General features: G+C 45.8%; 1 protein-coding gene across 1 annotated transcript in view; it reads right to left on the bottom strand.

Annotated features, from left to right (window-relative positions):
* Nucleotides 1-2295: 2295 nt before the first annotated feature.
* LOC137539030 (dispanin subfamily A member 2b-like) overlaps nt 2296-16540 on the bottom strand; it is an 80711-nt gene continuing 66466 nt past the window's right edge. Inside the window, exon 3 of the mRNA XM_068261498.1 lies at nt 2296-4602. Coding sequence (XP_068117599.1) covers nt 4390-4602 — 213 coding nt within the window. The 3' untranslated portion in view covers nt 2296-4389. The remainder of the gene's footprint in view (nt 4603-16540) is intronic.

Below are 16540 nucleotides of genomic sequence, written 5' to 3'. Positions count from 1 at the left end.
CAGTATTATCGTTTATAAAATTATTGTGTAGAATTTCATTTACAAATAGTGTTTTAAGAATTTATAAATCATTAAATAGTGTATGAAATCGGCAATTCCTAAAACATTAATCTTCTCTGTTTCTAAACTGAAAAACTTATAATTACAATAATACAATACAATAACATTTGTAAAGCGCTTTTCTCCCATAGGACTCAAAGCGCATAGTTGTGTCTCAGATTAATACAGGGTTGCAGGCTGGGTTGTTACGTTTGTTAAAAAAAACAAACAGTATTATTTGTTTAAACATTATAATTATATATTGTTATGAATAATCTTGATTTATCGATTAGTATAATAAGTGAAAATATTGTTTATAACAATGATATTAATAGAAATACATTCATAATACCTGTTGATTAGTATTAAAATTGTACTAAAACTATACCGAACCCTACTCTCACACAGAACCCTCCCTGTACCTATCCCTAACCCCCCTGGTGGTGCCTAAATCTAAGACCCCCCTGGTGGTGCCTAAACCTAAGACCCCCTATGGATAATAATGTTTTACAAACATTAATAAAAAAAAAAAATTTGGGGGTGGATAATAATGTTTTAGAAATGTTTTACAAATAGTGAATGTAAAAAATATATTGCAATTTACGTTACGTACTGTTCGCTTTATTTTGTGAATAATGTTTTACAAACAGTAAGGGTTAAAATGTTAAATAATGTTTTAATTAAATAGGATAAATATGTTTAGTATTTTTATAAACGTTATTCGTCACAGGCTCATTTTCTAAACGTAAATCACCACAAGCACAGTTATAGAACATTAAAAATATCCTGGCGCCGTTTGTAAAACGTTAATCTCCGGCGCCCTTTTTTCCCCGTTCGGCGCCCATTAAACGATATTTATAATGGGAGTGAATGGGGCGCCCTTTTTGTCCACTGGTCTCATGCGCCCAAATCTGCTGCTTCCCTATGGACCCAGTTTTTGATTTGTACTTGTAGACCGAGCCGGATCAAGGCCATACAGGGTCCTTGACAAAAATAAATAAATTTGATGGCTGGTGTGTGGTCACATACTCTATGGTCATCCAGCAGCAACATGCTTTGATACTTTCCCCTTTTTTTTATGCGTCACTTTTACAGCACTATTGAGGATTATTTGTTTCAGTTGGTATACTGAGGTAGGCCCATAGATAGCATTGTAGTTGACCCAGTCTATGCAAATTTCTGATACTAGTCCCTCTCCTGATAAAATGTTTTTATACTAACTTGTTTGGGGGATGCCAAGGATCTAAGGTGCCAGTCTCTAGCATAAAAACGTCACTACATACCTGAAGTAATAAGCACAAGCCTACAAAATGTGCCATTAATACTCTTTTAGGCCTGGTGCACACCAAAACCCGCTAGCAGATCCGCAAAATGCTAGCAGATTTTGAAACGCTTTTTCTTATTTTTCTGTAGCGTTTCACCTAGCATTTTGCGGTTTTGTGAAGCGTTTTTGGTGTAGTAGATTTCAGATATTGTTACAGTAAAGCTGTTATTGAACAGCTTCTGTAACAAAAACGCCTGCAAAACCGCTCTGAACTGCCGTTTTTCAGAGCGGTTTGCGGTTTTCCTATACTTAACATTGAGGCAGAAACGCCTCCGCAATCCAAAATCTGTAGCAGCCCGGGAGTATGAGTTTCTGCAAAACGCCTCCCGCTCTGGTGTGCACCAGCCCATTGAAATACATTACCCAAGCGTTTCCACATCCGCAATCGGATCTGAAAACGTGACCGAACCGCTCTGGTGTGCACTAGGCCTTACAGCATATGGCTTATGTGACTTACTCATAAAAAGGGGGAATTACACTTAGGGCCCATTCACACTAGAAATCGCTAAATGCTAACGCAAAACGCTGAGCGTTTTTTCCAAGCGATTTTTCACTGTATAGAGAGCGTTTTTCCAGCGATTAGCGTTTTGCAATTTCTAGTTCAATTCAAATACTTTTTTTGAAATGCTAATCGCTCCAGAATCGCTCAGAAAATGCTGCATGCAACGCATTTGCGTTTCAGCAAACCGCTAAACTCTTAGATGAGAACACTTCCATACACTTTCATTGTGCACACGTTTTTCAAATCGCTGGTGATTTTCAGCAAAGCTGAAATCGCTCTGAAAACGCACAAGTGTGAATGGGCCCTTAATGTTGACTAAAGCAGAATTGCCCCCCCGGTTTCATATTATGTCAGCAGATGTGGTGTATTCCAACTCTTGTGGTTTTCCTTGTTACACAGTATATAGAATATATAGAAAACAGTCAGAGGATAGATTTTGACTTTTAATTCTTGAAATATGCCATTTTCTGAGAACACCAAAAATACAAACAATATCTTTAAATGCAAGTACATACACTATAATAACCGCTTTGGATAAAGAAGAAAGGGGTGCTGTGTGCCACTATCACCACCAATACTGCAACATATAAGCAAAGCAGGTCTTTACATCCAATTATAAATGCAGATCACAATGTTTTGCAGCACTCCTCCCATCCCCACCAACCACATATCAGGTTATCAGATTAGATGAGGTTACAACACGGTACCGTTTTTAATGCATTTAATATATGCTCTGCAAAACAGTAAGTTTCTGTGAATATATAAAAATAAAAAATGTTTTTAATCGTACAAATAAAAAAAAAAAAAAAAAAAAACCTGTAGAGTTCAGTGCAGATATAACAGAAAAGAGCCCTTTCACAATACAAGGAGAACAAGTGCAATCAACATATCTGGAATAACTTGCACCAATGAACAATATAGTAGGCCAAGCCCTTGCTAAGTTTTAGTAATGTGGAAGGGGTCTCACAGCATACATTCAGAAAGCTTTGGTTTAGAATACACAAAAGGCATAAAGAAGTTTTTAGCCAGTTTGCGAATATTTTCACTAGGTTAAAGAAAAAAAAAAATCTTGGAATTAAAAAGTTCTTTGGCACTCTGCATCAAATGTTTCCAATGCGTTCGTTAATGGAATATCAAAATTAGCCAGTACTTTACAAGAAATGTCTATTGTGAAGGAGAGCATTTTGGAACATGAATGCCTTGAGTAGGTACCGTATATAATCCCTCTTTGTGCCCACAAAGGATGTAACCATAGCAGGCCAAGCAATTGCAATGTGGGCACCACTGCACAAGGTTACCAGACTAGCACCATGGTTTTTAGGCATGCAGGCTTCTTTGGTAAATAGTCAGCAGTTGGGGCACTGTAATTTAGGATTTATTTCTGGTATAAAATGGTGCAGATCTTGGATTTTGAGAGCATTAGAAGTCAGGGATCCCATTTAAAAATGTTCCTTATCGCTCCACCACAATGAGGTGTGTACACTAACCTGTGTTAAAGGACACCAGAACTGAGAGGGATAGGGAGGCTGCCATATTTACTTTTAAACAATACCAGTAATCTAGCTATCCTGCTGATCCTCTGCCTCCAATACTATTAGCCGTAGTCCCCGGACAAGCATGCAGATCAGGCGTTTGACTGAATTAGCCCCACGCTTGCTTCAGTTGTGTGATCCACGTACTACTAGACTGGTATTGGTTAAAAGGAAATAGATATGGCAGCCTCCTTATCCCTCTGTGTTCAGGTAACTTTAAAAAAAAAGGGATCCTGAACAGACCTTTAAAAAGCAAATCTAAACTCACCTGGGGCCACCTCCAGCCCCCTGTAGCACGCAAGGTCCCTCAGCATCCTCTGGGTTCCCTCCGTGGTCCCACTGGCGGACCTATTAGCCTGGCGACTTCAGGGGAAGTAGTGTGCAACTGCACACGTGCGGCCTGTTCGTGTGTGTCACCGTAAGTTTTCAAATGACTGAACTGCGCATGCAGCTTAGAGCAATGCGTGTCATTGAGCGGGGTGTGCAGACAGGCTGTGCATGCACAGTTGCGCACAACCTTGCCTAAAGTCACCAGGGTAACAAGGCCACAGCGGGACAACAGAGGGGGGCACAGAGGATGCCAAAGAACCTCACGGCCTAAGGGGGGGGCTGGAGGAAGCCCCAGGTAAGCACAGATTTTGATTGTAAGGGTCTGCTCAGGATCCCTTTAAGCAGAATAAGGTGTGTAAACCCTTAAGGCACGATAAGTAGAGCCGACTGCAATACAGTTTAGTTAATCTACCCCAAACATACTCCCTTAGATCCAAGTCAAGCACCCGAGTAGCTGAATGTCCGGGCTCAGACTTTAAAAGATCAGAAGCAGAGAGAGAAAAGGCATTTACTTGATTGCTTCAACTTGCTCAAGGATGGTCTTCTGAAGTCAGTCATTTTGCAACATCAAATCAACCTTATATTGGATTTAACAAAGTATTATGAAAGGAGAAAACAGAAGCCAAAACATGTCAGCACTGCTACAGCCTGGTGAATGCAAATTACTTTCCATACATGTTAGGATAATCACTCTGTCCTCCCGATTGCTTATTCTGTAACATTTCAATTATCTTGGAGATCTGTATAGCGTAAATGATTATAACAACAATGAAAACCAAGACGGAGAGCACGGTGGCGGCGATGTTCAGAGAACGGGCTGTTGAACCATAACCGGTTGCTCTGTTCCTGTCTCCCAGCTGCTTGCTGTCCCGGGACTGCAACACAAAGAAAGAAGAAATTACACAATGACCAGGAATAAACCACTCCTCATTTTGGATCATTGGAAGATTGTTATACAAATAAACAAAGTGCAGTGCTGTGCTCCTTGCACAGAAGGCAATCCCTGAATGGTAAAAACTAGGTGGTACATGACAAGTATATATGGGCCTCAAGTCTGGTAGATATGCACGATAAAAAAAAAAAAAAAAATCCCGACGCCATTTTCTGATCGCCGAATCCGCCGCATCCCGACGCTGCATCGCCGCGCATCCGCCGCTTTTCCCGTCCGCAATTGTCCTCCTTCCTCCCCCTGCAGCCTCCTCCACTCGCCCGCCGCATAAATAAGAGGAAGCAGCCTCTCACCTCCAGCGTGGAGCTCGGAGCGGCAGACCTCCTCCAGACTTCCTTATTTCCCCTAGTGACCGGCTCTTACTATGCGTCATCAGTAAGGGCTGGTTCAGACGGACGTTTGCAGAGCGTTTACTGCCAGCGTTCGGGGCTTGGCGTTAAACGCTCCCATTCAAGTGAATAGGAGCGTTTGTACCAAGCTTTTACGCGCGTTTGCACAAACGCGGCGTTCGGGTCCCGATTTTCACTGGCGTTCAAGGAGCCCCTGGAAGCTACATGTTGCTTCCAGGGGCGGTTAACCGCGACGGGTAATGTCCCTCTAGGGGAAGAAAAAACGCGACCGCATCCGAACGCTGCTGAAAGCCTGAACGCATCACGAACGCAACGCCAACGAACGCGACGCCTCCAAACGTCCGTCTGAACCAGCCCTAAGAGCCGGTCAGGTGGCCACTAGGGGGAACCAGGAAGTGAAGGGAGAAGTCTGCCGCTCCGGGCTCCACGCTGATGCTGGAGGTGAGAGGCTGCTTCTCCTTATTTATGCAGGGGGACGAGTGGAGGAGGCTGCGGGGGGAGGGAGGAGGATTACCCAGCTACCTATACTGCAGCCCCTCATAGCCTGCTACCTATACTGAAGCCCCCCATAGCCTGCTACCTCTACTGAACCTCCCATAGCCTGCTACCTATACTGAAGCCTCCCATACTGAAGCCCCCAGTAGCCTAACTATACTGAAGGTACCCGTGCTGAAGCCCCCCATAGCCTGCTATCTATACTGAAGCCCCCCATAGCCTGCTACCTATACTGAAGCCCCCCATACTGAAGCCCCCCATAGCCTGCTAACTATACTGAAGCCCCCCATAGCCTGCTACCTTTACTGAAGCCCCCATACTGAAGCCCCCCATAGCCTGCTACCTATACTAAAGCAACCCCATAGCCTGCTACCTATACTAAAGCCCCCCCATAGCCTGCTACCTATACTAAAGCCCCCCATACTGAAGCCCCCCATAGCCTGCTACCTATACTGAAGCCCCCCATAGCCTGCTAACTATACTGAAGCCCCCCATAGCCTGCTACCTATACTAAAGCCCCCCATAGCCTGCTACCTATACTAAAGCCCCCCATAGCCTGCTACCTATACTAAAGCCTCCCATAGCCTGCTACCTATACTGAAGCCCCCCATAGCCTGTTACCTATACTGAAGCCCCCCATAGCCTGCTACCTATACTGAAGCCCCCCATAGCCTGCTAACTATACTGAAGCCCCCCATAGCCTGCTACCTATACTAAAGCCCCCCATAGCCTGCTACCTATACTAAAGCCCCCCATAGCCTGCTACCTATACTAAAGCCCCCCATAGCCTGCTACCTATACTGAAGCCCCCCATAGCCTGCTACCTATACTAAAGCCCCCCATAGCCTGCTACCTATACTAAAGCCCCCCATAGCCTGCTACCTATACTAAAGCCCCCCATAGCCTGCTACCTATACTGAAGCCCCCCATAGCCTGTTACCTATACTGAAGCCCCCCATAGCCTGCTACCTATACTGAAGCCCCCCATAGCCTGCTACCTATACTGAAGCCCCCCATAGCCTGCTACCTATACTGAAGCCCCCCATAGCCTGTTACCTATACTGAAGCCCCCTATAGCCTGCTACCTATATGGAAGCCCCCCATAGCCTGCTACCTATACTGAAGCCCCCCATAGCCTGCTACCTATACTGAAGCCCCCCATAACCTGCTACCTATACTGAAGCCCCCCATAACCTGCTACCTATACTGAAGGCCCCTATACCCTGCTACCTATACTGAAGGCCCCTATACCCTGCTACCTATACTGAAGGCCCCTATACCCTGCTACCTATACTGAAGGCCCCTATACCCTGCTACCTATACTGAAGGCCCCTATACCCTGCTACCTATACTGAAGGCCCCTATACCCTGCTACCTATACTGAAGGCCCCTATACCCTGTTACCTATACTGAAGGCCCCTATACCCTGCTACCTATACTGAAGCCCCCTATACCCTGCTGCCTATACTGAAGCCCTCCATAGCCTGCTACCTATACTGAAGCCCCCTATACCCTGCTACCTATACAGAAGGCCCCTATACCCTGCTGCCTACACTGAAGCCCTCCATAGCCTGCTACCTATACTGAAGCCCCCTATACCCTGCTACCTATACTGAAGGCCCCTATACCCTGCTGCCTATACTGAAGCCCCCCATAACCTGCTACCTATACTGAAGGCCCCTATACCCTGCTACCTATACTGAAGGCCCCTATACCCTGCTACCTATACTGAAGGCCCCTATACCCTGCTACCTATACTGAAGGCCCCTATACCCTGCTACCTATACTGAAGGCCCCTATACCCTGCTACCTATACTGAAGGCTCCTATACCCTGCTACCTATACTGAAGGCCCCTATACCCTGCTGCCTATACTGAAGCCCCCCATAGCCTGCTACCTATACTGAAGGCCCCTATACCCTGCTGCCTATACTGAAGGCCCCTATACCCTGCTGCCTATACTGAAGGCCCCTATACCCTGCTGCCTATACTGAAGGCCCCTATACCCTGCTGCCTATACTGAAGGCCCCTATACCCTGCTGCCTATACTGAAGGCCCCTATACCCTGCTGCCTATACTGAAGGCCCCTATACCCTGCTGCCTATACTGAAGGCCCCTATACCCTGCTGCCTATACTGAAGGCCCCTATACCCTGCTGCCTATACTGAAGGCCCCTATACCCTGCTGCCTATACTGAAGGCCCCTATACCCTGCTGCCTATACTGAAGGCCCCTATACCCTGCTGCCTATACTGAAGGCCCCTATACCCTGCTGCCTATACTGAAGGCCCCTATACCCTGCTGCCTATACTGAAGGCCCCTATACCCTGCTGCCTATACTGAAGGCCCCTATACCCTGCTGCCTATACTGAAGGCCCCTATACCCTGCTGCCTATACTGAAGGCCACTATACCCTGCAACCTATAGTGAAGGCCCCTATACCCTGCAACCTATAGTGAAGGCCCCTATACCTTGCAACATATAGTAAGAGCCCCTATACCTTGGTAGCTATACTGAAGACACCTTTACCTAGCTACCTATACTGCGGGCACCTATGCCTGGGTACCTTATACTGCGGGCAACTATACCATGGATCGCACAATTCTTATGCGCAGGATTCGTTAGATTCGAGAACCTTTAGATTCGGATCCGGATTCGAAGAAATTGTGGATTCGTCCCATCCCTAATGGTAATCATAACATGCACAATCTCGTTTTTACAAGTTTTCGTTGGGAGGGATGCAACTTAGCAACGGGGATGCGACGCAGTGACGAGCATGCGAACAGCGGCGGGGATAAGTAAATACTCCACACTGTACTGCTTCATTCTACTACCTGTTCTTGCATCACATTTCCCTGAAACAGCACCCCCTGGGCACTATTAAAATGATGCAAGAACAGGAAGTAGAATGAAGTCAGTACACGTGTAAGAACCAGGCTGCCAGCAAGTGAGTATTTATCCCTGCGCTGCATCCCCCCCCACCCCTCCCTGGCTCCCTATGCTGCAGCCACCTACTACTGGCTACACCTATCCCTGGCTCCCTATGCTGCGGCCACCTACTACTGGCTACACCTATCCCTGGCTCCCTATGCTGCAACCACCTACTACTGGCTACACCTATCCCTGGCTACCTATGCTGCGGCCACCTACTACTGGCTACACCTATCCCTGGCTCCCTATGCTGCGGCCACCTACTACTGGCTACACCTATCCCTGGCTCCCTATGCTGCAACCACCTACTACTGGCTACACCTATCCCTGGCTCCCTATGCTGCGGCCACCTACTACTGGCTACACCTATCCCTGGCTCCCTATGCTGCGGCCACCTACTACTGGCTACACCTATCCCTGGCTCCCTATGCTGCAGCCACCTACTACTGGCTACACCTATCCCTGGCTCCCTATGCTGCGGCCACCTACTACTGGCTACACCTATCCCTGGCTCCCTATGCTGCGGCCACCTACTACTGGCTACACCTATCCCTGGCTCCCTATGCTGCGGCCACCTACTACTGGCTACACCTATCCCTGGCTCCCTATGCTGCAGCCACCTACTACTGGCTACACCTATCCCTGGCTCCCTATGCTGCGGCCACCTACTACTGGCTACACCTATCCCTGGCTCCCTATGCTGCGGCCACCTACTACTGGCTACACCTATCCCTGGTTCCCTATGCTGCAGCCACCTACTACTGGCTACACCTATCCCTGGTTCCCTATGCTGCGGCCACCTACTACTGGCTACACCTATCCCTGGCTCCCTATGCTGCAACCACCTACTACTGGCTACACCTATCCCTGGCTCCCTATGCTGCGGCCACCTACTACTGGCTACACCTATCCCTGGCTCCCTATGCTGCGGCCACCTACTACTGGCTACACCTATCCCTGGCTCCCTATGCTGCGGCCACCTACTACTGGCTACACCTATCCCTGGCTCCCTATGCTGCAGCCACCTACTACTGGCTACACCTATCCCTGGCTACCCATGCTGCTTCCACCTACTACTGGATACACCTATCCCCGGCTACCTATGCTGTGACCACCTACCCGTCTCTACCCATGCTACGGCCACTTACTACTGGCTACACCTACCCCTGGCTACCTATGCTGCGGCCACCTACTACTGGGGCGGGGGCACATTTAATGTAAGGAGGGGTGTGGGTCCAAATAACTAACAATTATACCGTATACCGTAATACCATGTGTTTTTTTTATGTTATAACGCGGAATTTCATACCGTTGCAACCCTAGTGTACATAGACACTCACTGACAGATCAAATACTACATTTATATAAGTCAATATATCAGACCTAAGAGAAGAGGGGGATAGAGAGATTTTATTGCTAAAGAGGGGTTGTTCCCCCAAAGAAGAGACAGCTGTGAGCTATGCCAGTATGTGTCCTACACAAAAATCCAGCTCTATAAAGACTGTGTAAGAGGAAATTTGGGAAAGGCAACAAAGCAACACCACTAAATATTGAAGTGTATCTGTAGCTAATAAAAGTGCCCCTGGAGGGTCCTTCGCCTGTCTGCCTCTGCAGAGGCAATTCAGTGGTGGGACGCCCCAAAATACTACTTGTCAGCGCTGCGATCTGTCGGGTTCGCTTTACTGCACAGCACATGGATGAGTTGTCTGTACAGTAGAGTGGACCTGACCGGGTTCAGCTATTTACATTGGAGCCTGGACTAAAAGCCACCAAGTGAGCATTGTTTGGGGCTGCCAGTGCTGCATCCCCTCTGGTGAAGACGAAGAAAGGGGAAATCTCCTTAGCAACCAGAGGATGTCAGATCTGACAAGATTTGCTACATGCTTGATCGCCATTCAGATCTTTGCTTGTTGCCGGTGATCAGCAAAGCGCTCCTGCTAATGTATGCCTATGGGATCATTCACACTGCAGCCTTTGCATAAGTCGCAAACTTGATCCATGCAGTACTTTGGAGGTGATTGCATTGTGATTCTCATCCTGTTGAACGGGAATCAAAATACAAATTGCGGCAAACTTGCGACAAAATCACAACTGCGTTTTGCATTCCGAGTGTGAATCAGCCCTCAAAGAACAAATGTTTTAGCTTCTGAAATACTAACCTGGGTACACTGTACAATTTTCCATCTGATCAGATAATTCGACCGGTCCGATTGATTTTGTGATCAATTTTGGGTACTTAATGCAAAATCGATAAGAAATTGCATAGTGTGTATACATCCAAAGTGTTTCTTATCAGCTCACTGGTCCATCTGATGGAAAATTCTATTTGTTGCCCTTTACAGAACAAATGGTCTTTATTAGAAGTCCCCTAGTGTAATTCCCTATTGTTACTCAAGTCTGTTATGCTGGGCATACACAGCTCGATTTTGAGCCATTTAGATGGCTCGATAGATAATTTCCGACATGTCTGATCTCCCGCCCGATCATTTCGCCGCTCGATTACGCATAGAAAAACAATGGAAAAAGAAAAACGAGCGGAAGATAAGAGAATCGCCCCCGGAAATAGGAGTAGCGAAACGATCGAGCAGAAAATCCAGCCGTGTATTCCCAGCATAAAATGTTTGCCATCTTAAGGAGATACCTACGGATCTTGAGCACTTATGTAAACAAGAATGTAATATATAGATAGACAGATCTTAGCTATGGTGTATGTAAATATAACAAACTGAGGTCAGGTAGCCAAACATACTAAAATGTACACCATTCTTGTTTAGTGGGAATGTAAATATAATCCCAAACTAAAAGTCACAATAGCTGATCATATTTCAATGTATGCCATTCTGTACAAGCAGCTGATTAGTCTGTAAAATATGTATTCGCTGACGTCTATATATACACACCTGGTTTCAAATACATAAAATCAGAACATTAATGTTGTACTTCGTTATTGTTCTCCTGCGCAGAAATATCGCACACGAGCGATTTGGGAAACTGAGGGTGAAGGCCAGGTACAAACTCTTCCAGCCAACAAAGGCAAAAACTAAGCATCGGTAGAGCAGTAACCTTGTGTCCACCCAAAAGCTGGCCTTGTGTGTGAGCCTGATAAAAGATCTTTCCAAAATAGATTGGCAGTGAAATCCATGCCAAGTATTCCAGTGAACTGCAAATCAAATGTTAACCCTTGCACTCAGTTTACACTTGCAATACGGCTTAGAGCGGGTTTGTCAGCCACAAAATAAAAATTCCATTTACCCACTGCTCTGTGTTTTTTATGTAGTCTACATGCAGTTTGCAATGTAAGCATTCCAACACAATAAAGGTTTCTGCTGTATTGAATTTTATCTCAGTCAGCCTGGCTCTATTTTGGTACATTGCCGGGGAGAGGGAAGTTGTAATCTCCCCTCCCCTCCCATATTCCTGCTCCTCACCGATTTGCTGATGGCAGTTCACTGTGACAGGCTGAGAAGGGAAATACACCTCTGCAGAAGCTGCTGAAATACAATCTAGGCCAGGCATGGGTAAACTTGGCCCTCCAGCTGTTACGGAACTACAAGTCCCACAATGCATTTGCCTTTATGAGTCATGACAGTGGCTGTCAGACTCCTGCAATGCATTGTGGGACTTGTAGTTCCGTTAACAGCAGGGCGGCCAAATTTGCCCATGCCCAATGCTGCAACATTTCCAAAATAAAGCCAACCCACCTTGTCAGCTCCCTCCTTAGGATTGATCCACCCATACCAGCATGCAGGCAGAGAAGTCATGCCTACAGCTTGACATTTAGACTTTTAAATGAAGGAACTCAAGCATATGCATCTAACCAGCCATTTAAGGAAGCGACAAACACTCCCTTGCGCCATTGCAATAACGGGCTATAGTGGTATATGTATAGGAGAGCTACAGCCTGAAGCCTGGCCTACAATTTCAAGTTGTATGCATGAGTTGTCTGCCTGCATGCTGGTATGAGTGGACCAATCCTAAGGAGGGAACGGTGGGAAGGCATCTTAGCATCTCACTTTATTCTGAAAATGCTGCAGCATTTTTGGAGCACCAAAATCCTTTGTTTTAACTGACGTTTGTTGCAGAGTTTCATGCGCTGCTGAAAGTGTAAGCTGCGAGAGCAAGGGCTAATACCCTTTGCGTTGCCCCCCCCCCCCCAAACAAATAATTAAAAAGCCTGTCTGAATGATCAACGGGCCTTATTGGTCATCAGGTTTATCACCCAAACCAATACACCAATGGCGATTGCTAAAGATCCAGCATGTTGGATATGTAGAGATGCCAGGCATTGTTCTCATCATTCCCCTGCCCACCAGCCCCCCCCCCCCCTCCTGCGCATAGCAACATATGCGTTGTCAGCTGATACTGTACATATGTACAGTGTTGTTGCTGCTTTGTTGCCCAGTAGGGCTCAGTACCTGCATATCCCCCCCCCCCCCCCCCGGGTATGTAGCTCAAGTCCTCTCAGATATATATATATATATATATATATATATATATATATTTTTTTTTTTTTTATTATTAGGCACTACAGTCACACTTTTCTCCACTGCCTGTCTCCAGCCACATACCGACTGGCTGATACAGACTTACAGAGTTGCTGAGCACAGAAAGGAGAAACATTCCACATACAGTATAGGAAATTCATTCCGAGGTGAAAGTTCTCTCTTCTTACAGATCACTCTTTCAAAGTCTTTCTATCCCTGGTAACTGTATACCTCACCAGCTTACCAACCAACAAGGTTTTTCCTTGTAGTCAAATCACAGCAGGTTAATATGATAAGTTCTCAAGATAAACAACAATCAGTGGATATCTATAACGTCATCCCTTTCCAGCCTTTATCTAAGCACTCCGCAACATGTTATAACTGAAAGGTTTTATTACTGTGCTTTGATACAATATTACCATCCGGATCAGTGAAAAACGGTGCCTCATAGACTTTTATGAAAAACGATATTGATCGTTTTTTAGGGTGAAATAATGGCACAGATTGTCGTCTTCGTTTGCCATTGTAAAATTTTTTTTTATTCAACAACATTGTTATACCCAATAGCCCTAACTAAAACGCCGCATTCCTGACGCTCTAATCTAACTAATTGCCCCCAAACTCCCCGGGGGCAATCCGGGCTTAGTTTCCCAGTGAGGCAGGGCTATGAGCAGCAGTCCCGCCTCACGCGTGTCTGTCAGCGGCGGATCTCTGCCTCTCCCCGCCCCTCTCAGCGAAGGAAGACTGAGAGGGGCGGGGAGAGGCAGAGATCCTCCTAATTACCAATTGTAAATACGATAAATTTCGTTTAAAAAAAAGATATAGTTTAAAAAATGTCGCCATTATTCGGCCGGCGCCATTTTTAACTGTACCCTTACCATCACATTGATATTAAGGACACACCACAGAGAGCATAATTGTATCTGTTCTCCAAAACCCTATCTCCTGGAATGTGGTTGACTGTACAGGAGAGCTGGACATTGCATTATTCCCAGCTCCACCTGCTCAACACATATGCATAAACAACCAGCAACCAGGATTCACTCAGACCACCAGGAGCTGTAAGCAGCTGAATGACTCCTCATGCATTCCTTAAATAACCTGTTCTATGGAAAACACCATGTGATAAATTCTATTTCTATCAAACTGTTGTCCAAAAAGATCTTTCAAACTATCATACACCTAACGATTTTCCTGCCGATATACAGCAGATTCGATCACTGTGATCCAATCTGCTGTGAAATCATTGCACAAACGCTGATCGAGCAATCGATTTCTGTCCAAAATCGCACCCTCTACTGTTTTAACTTCCCCGCAGCTAACCCCCCCCAAACTATACATTACATGATCCGGCCGGCGCCATTCCCCCGGTCTCCGCTCAGCGGATCGCTCAGGAACAGCCTGATCAGTTCGCCGACACTGCGTACACACGCACTACAGTCTGCTGAAATTCCGCCCAGCGGGAGGGTCCGACGGACATGGCGTTGGCTTCTGTGGTGCGTGTGTACGCACTTAAACAGAAAATTGGATGGTGTATTCCCAGCATAAAGCCTCATCTACATGGTACAATTTTCCATCAGATAGACGGATCTATAATGCTGGGAATAAGTTTTCCGCAGTCGATTCTCCGCGCAATATATAAATTCCGAGATGTCCGATAAGTATTCAAAATCTATTGCAAAATCTAATGCAATCCGATTGGAAATTAATAGATCCATCTAATGGAAAATTGTACCATGTAGATGAGGCTTAACAGGAAATCTAACAGAAAATCTATACTATGAGATTTACTGTCAGATCGATTATTTCCAACATGTCTGATCTGATTTTTGACCATTTTCCATTCATTTCAATAGGAAATCAATCGGAAAAGGCTCAGAAATCAGATTGGACATGGAAATAATCGATCTGAAGGTAAATCTGCCTGGAGAAAAAAAAAAAAAAAAAAAAACAAAACAAAACAAACAAACAAACAAACAAACAAACAACAAACACCAAAAAAAAAAAAAAAAAAAACAACAGAATGCTTTGTATGGTGTATTCCCAGCATTAAGCTGTCAAAGACCCAAGTAGGGGGGAGAGGGGGCAGAAGCTTCCCGACCTCCAACGCCACCATGTTCATATCTGTAGGCCGTTTTACAGGGGCTGGGTGATGTTATTGTCTGGGAAACTATTGCTATCATCTTTGAAACAAAAGCAGGACAAATGTTTTGCAGCACCAAAGTTGTGCTAATTGTAGGGGGGTGGGGGGAGCTTCTTGGAGCCGCAAAACATGTATACCTTATGCCAGGGGTCTCAAACTCGCGGCCCGCGGGCCATTTGCGGACCGCGATACAATATTTTGTGGCCCCAGAGCTTGTAGGGGCCCCCAGTGTCTACAAGAGGAAAAAAAAATTTTTCAAATCGGCCTTATAGTTTTTGAGAAAATGGATTTTAAAGTTGCAAAGGAAAAAAATACACATTTAAAAACCCGCCGACTTTAATGGTTAATAGCAAATCCACCTTAAATGCTAGAAACCCTAAATTTGCAGGATATGTTAAGGAGATCATTAGGAATAAGAGGAAAAAACAATTTTTCAAAAAGACCTTATAGTTTTTGAGAAAATCGATTTTAAAGTTTCGAAGGAAAATAGTATACTTTTAAATGCGGTAAATGTCACTTTTAGTAGCAAACCTAACGGTAGTGTAATTTTACATGTATCAAAAGAAAGAGCAATACATTTCCAGACAGGGTTTCCAGGGGGTCCATACGCAGCCGCAGCGCTTTGGCCAGGGATCGCTATACAGCCGCAATATGGCTGTATGAAGATTCCTGGCATTTTTTCCTATTTTCCCATTTTTATTTGTGAGTGTGGGAATTTTTTTTAAAAAAATTATGTGGGGTCCCCCCTCCTGAAACTTTTTAACCCCTTGTCCCCCATGCAGGCTGGGGTAGGTTTATTTTGCTCTGGGGCCCCATTGTTGCTTAAACCGGCCCTGCCTGCCGGCAAAAGCAAAAGAGACACGGAAGCAAACTATATTTGCCCATTTTACCTTATAGTTCGCTTCAGTGCTCCCAAGTAATCCGACGCATCCCCGCCGCTAAACAAGGGCTGCAGACCCCCAAATCCCCCGCGCAAACATCTACGACTGCGCTGAGGGGCAGAGCTTCCAGCTGTAGCTCTGCCCCTCCTGACGTCAATCGCCGAATGGATCGCCGCCTCTCCCCCGCCCCTCTCTGTGAAGGAAGAGTGAGAGGGGCGGGCAGAGGCGGCGATCCGCCGCGATTGACGTCAGGAGGGGCAGAGCTGAAGCTGAAAGCTCTGCCCCTTCCAGGAAATGCCGGCGGATTGCCCCCTGGGGCGATTTGGGGGCTCTGCAGCCCTCGTTTTGCGGCGGGGACACGTGAACTCCCTTAGGCCTCTTGCACACTGCAAGCAATTCAGATTCAGATTCCGCTTTTTAATCTGTTTTTACTTCAGATTCAGATTCAGATTTGCAGTTTGCTCCTTGCACACTGCAAATCTGAATCTGAAATCGGAGGTAAAAACTGATTAAAAAGCGGAATCTGAATCTGAATTTCTTGCAGTGTGCAAGAGGCCTTATGCGGCCCAACCTCATCCTGAC

The sequence above is a fragment of the Hyperolius riggenbachi genome, chromosome 11 (assembly GCF_040937935.1).
Source record: "Hyperolius riggenbachi isolate aHypRig1 chromosome 11, aHypRig1.pri, whole genome shotgun sequence".
NCBI lineage: Eukaryota > Metazoa > Chordata > Amphibia > Anura > Hyperoliidae > Hyperolius > Hyperolius riggenbachi.
The sequence above is the reverse complement of the archived record's forward strand: the minus strand, read 5'-3'. Positions and strand labels throughout refer to the sequence as shown.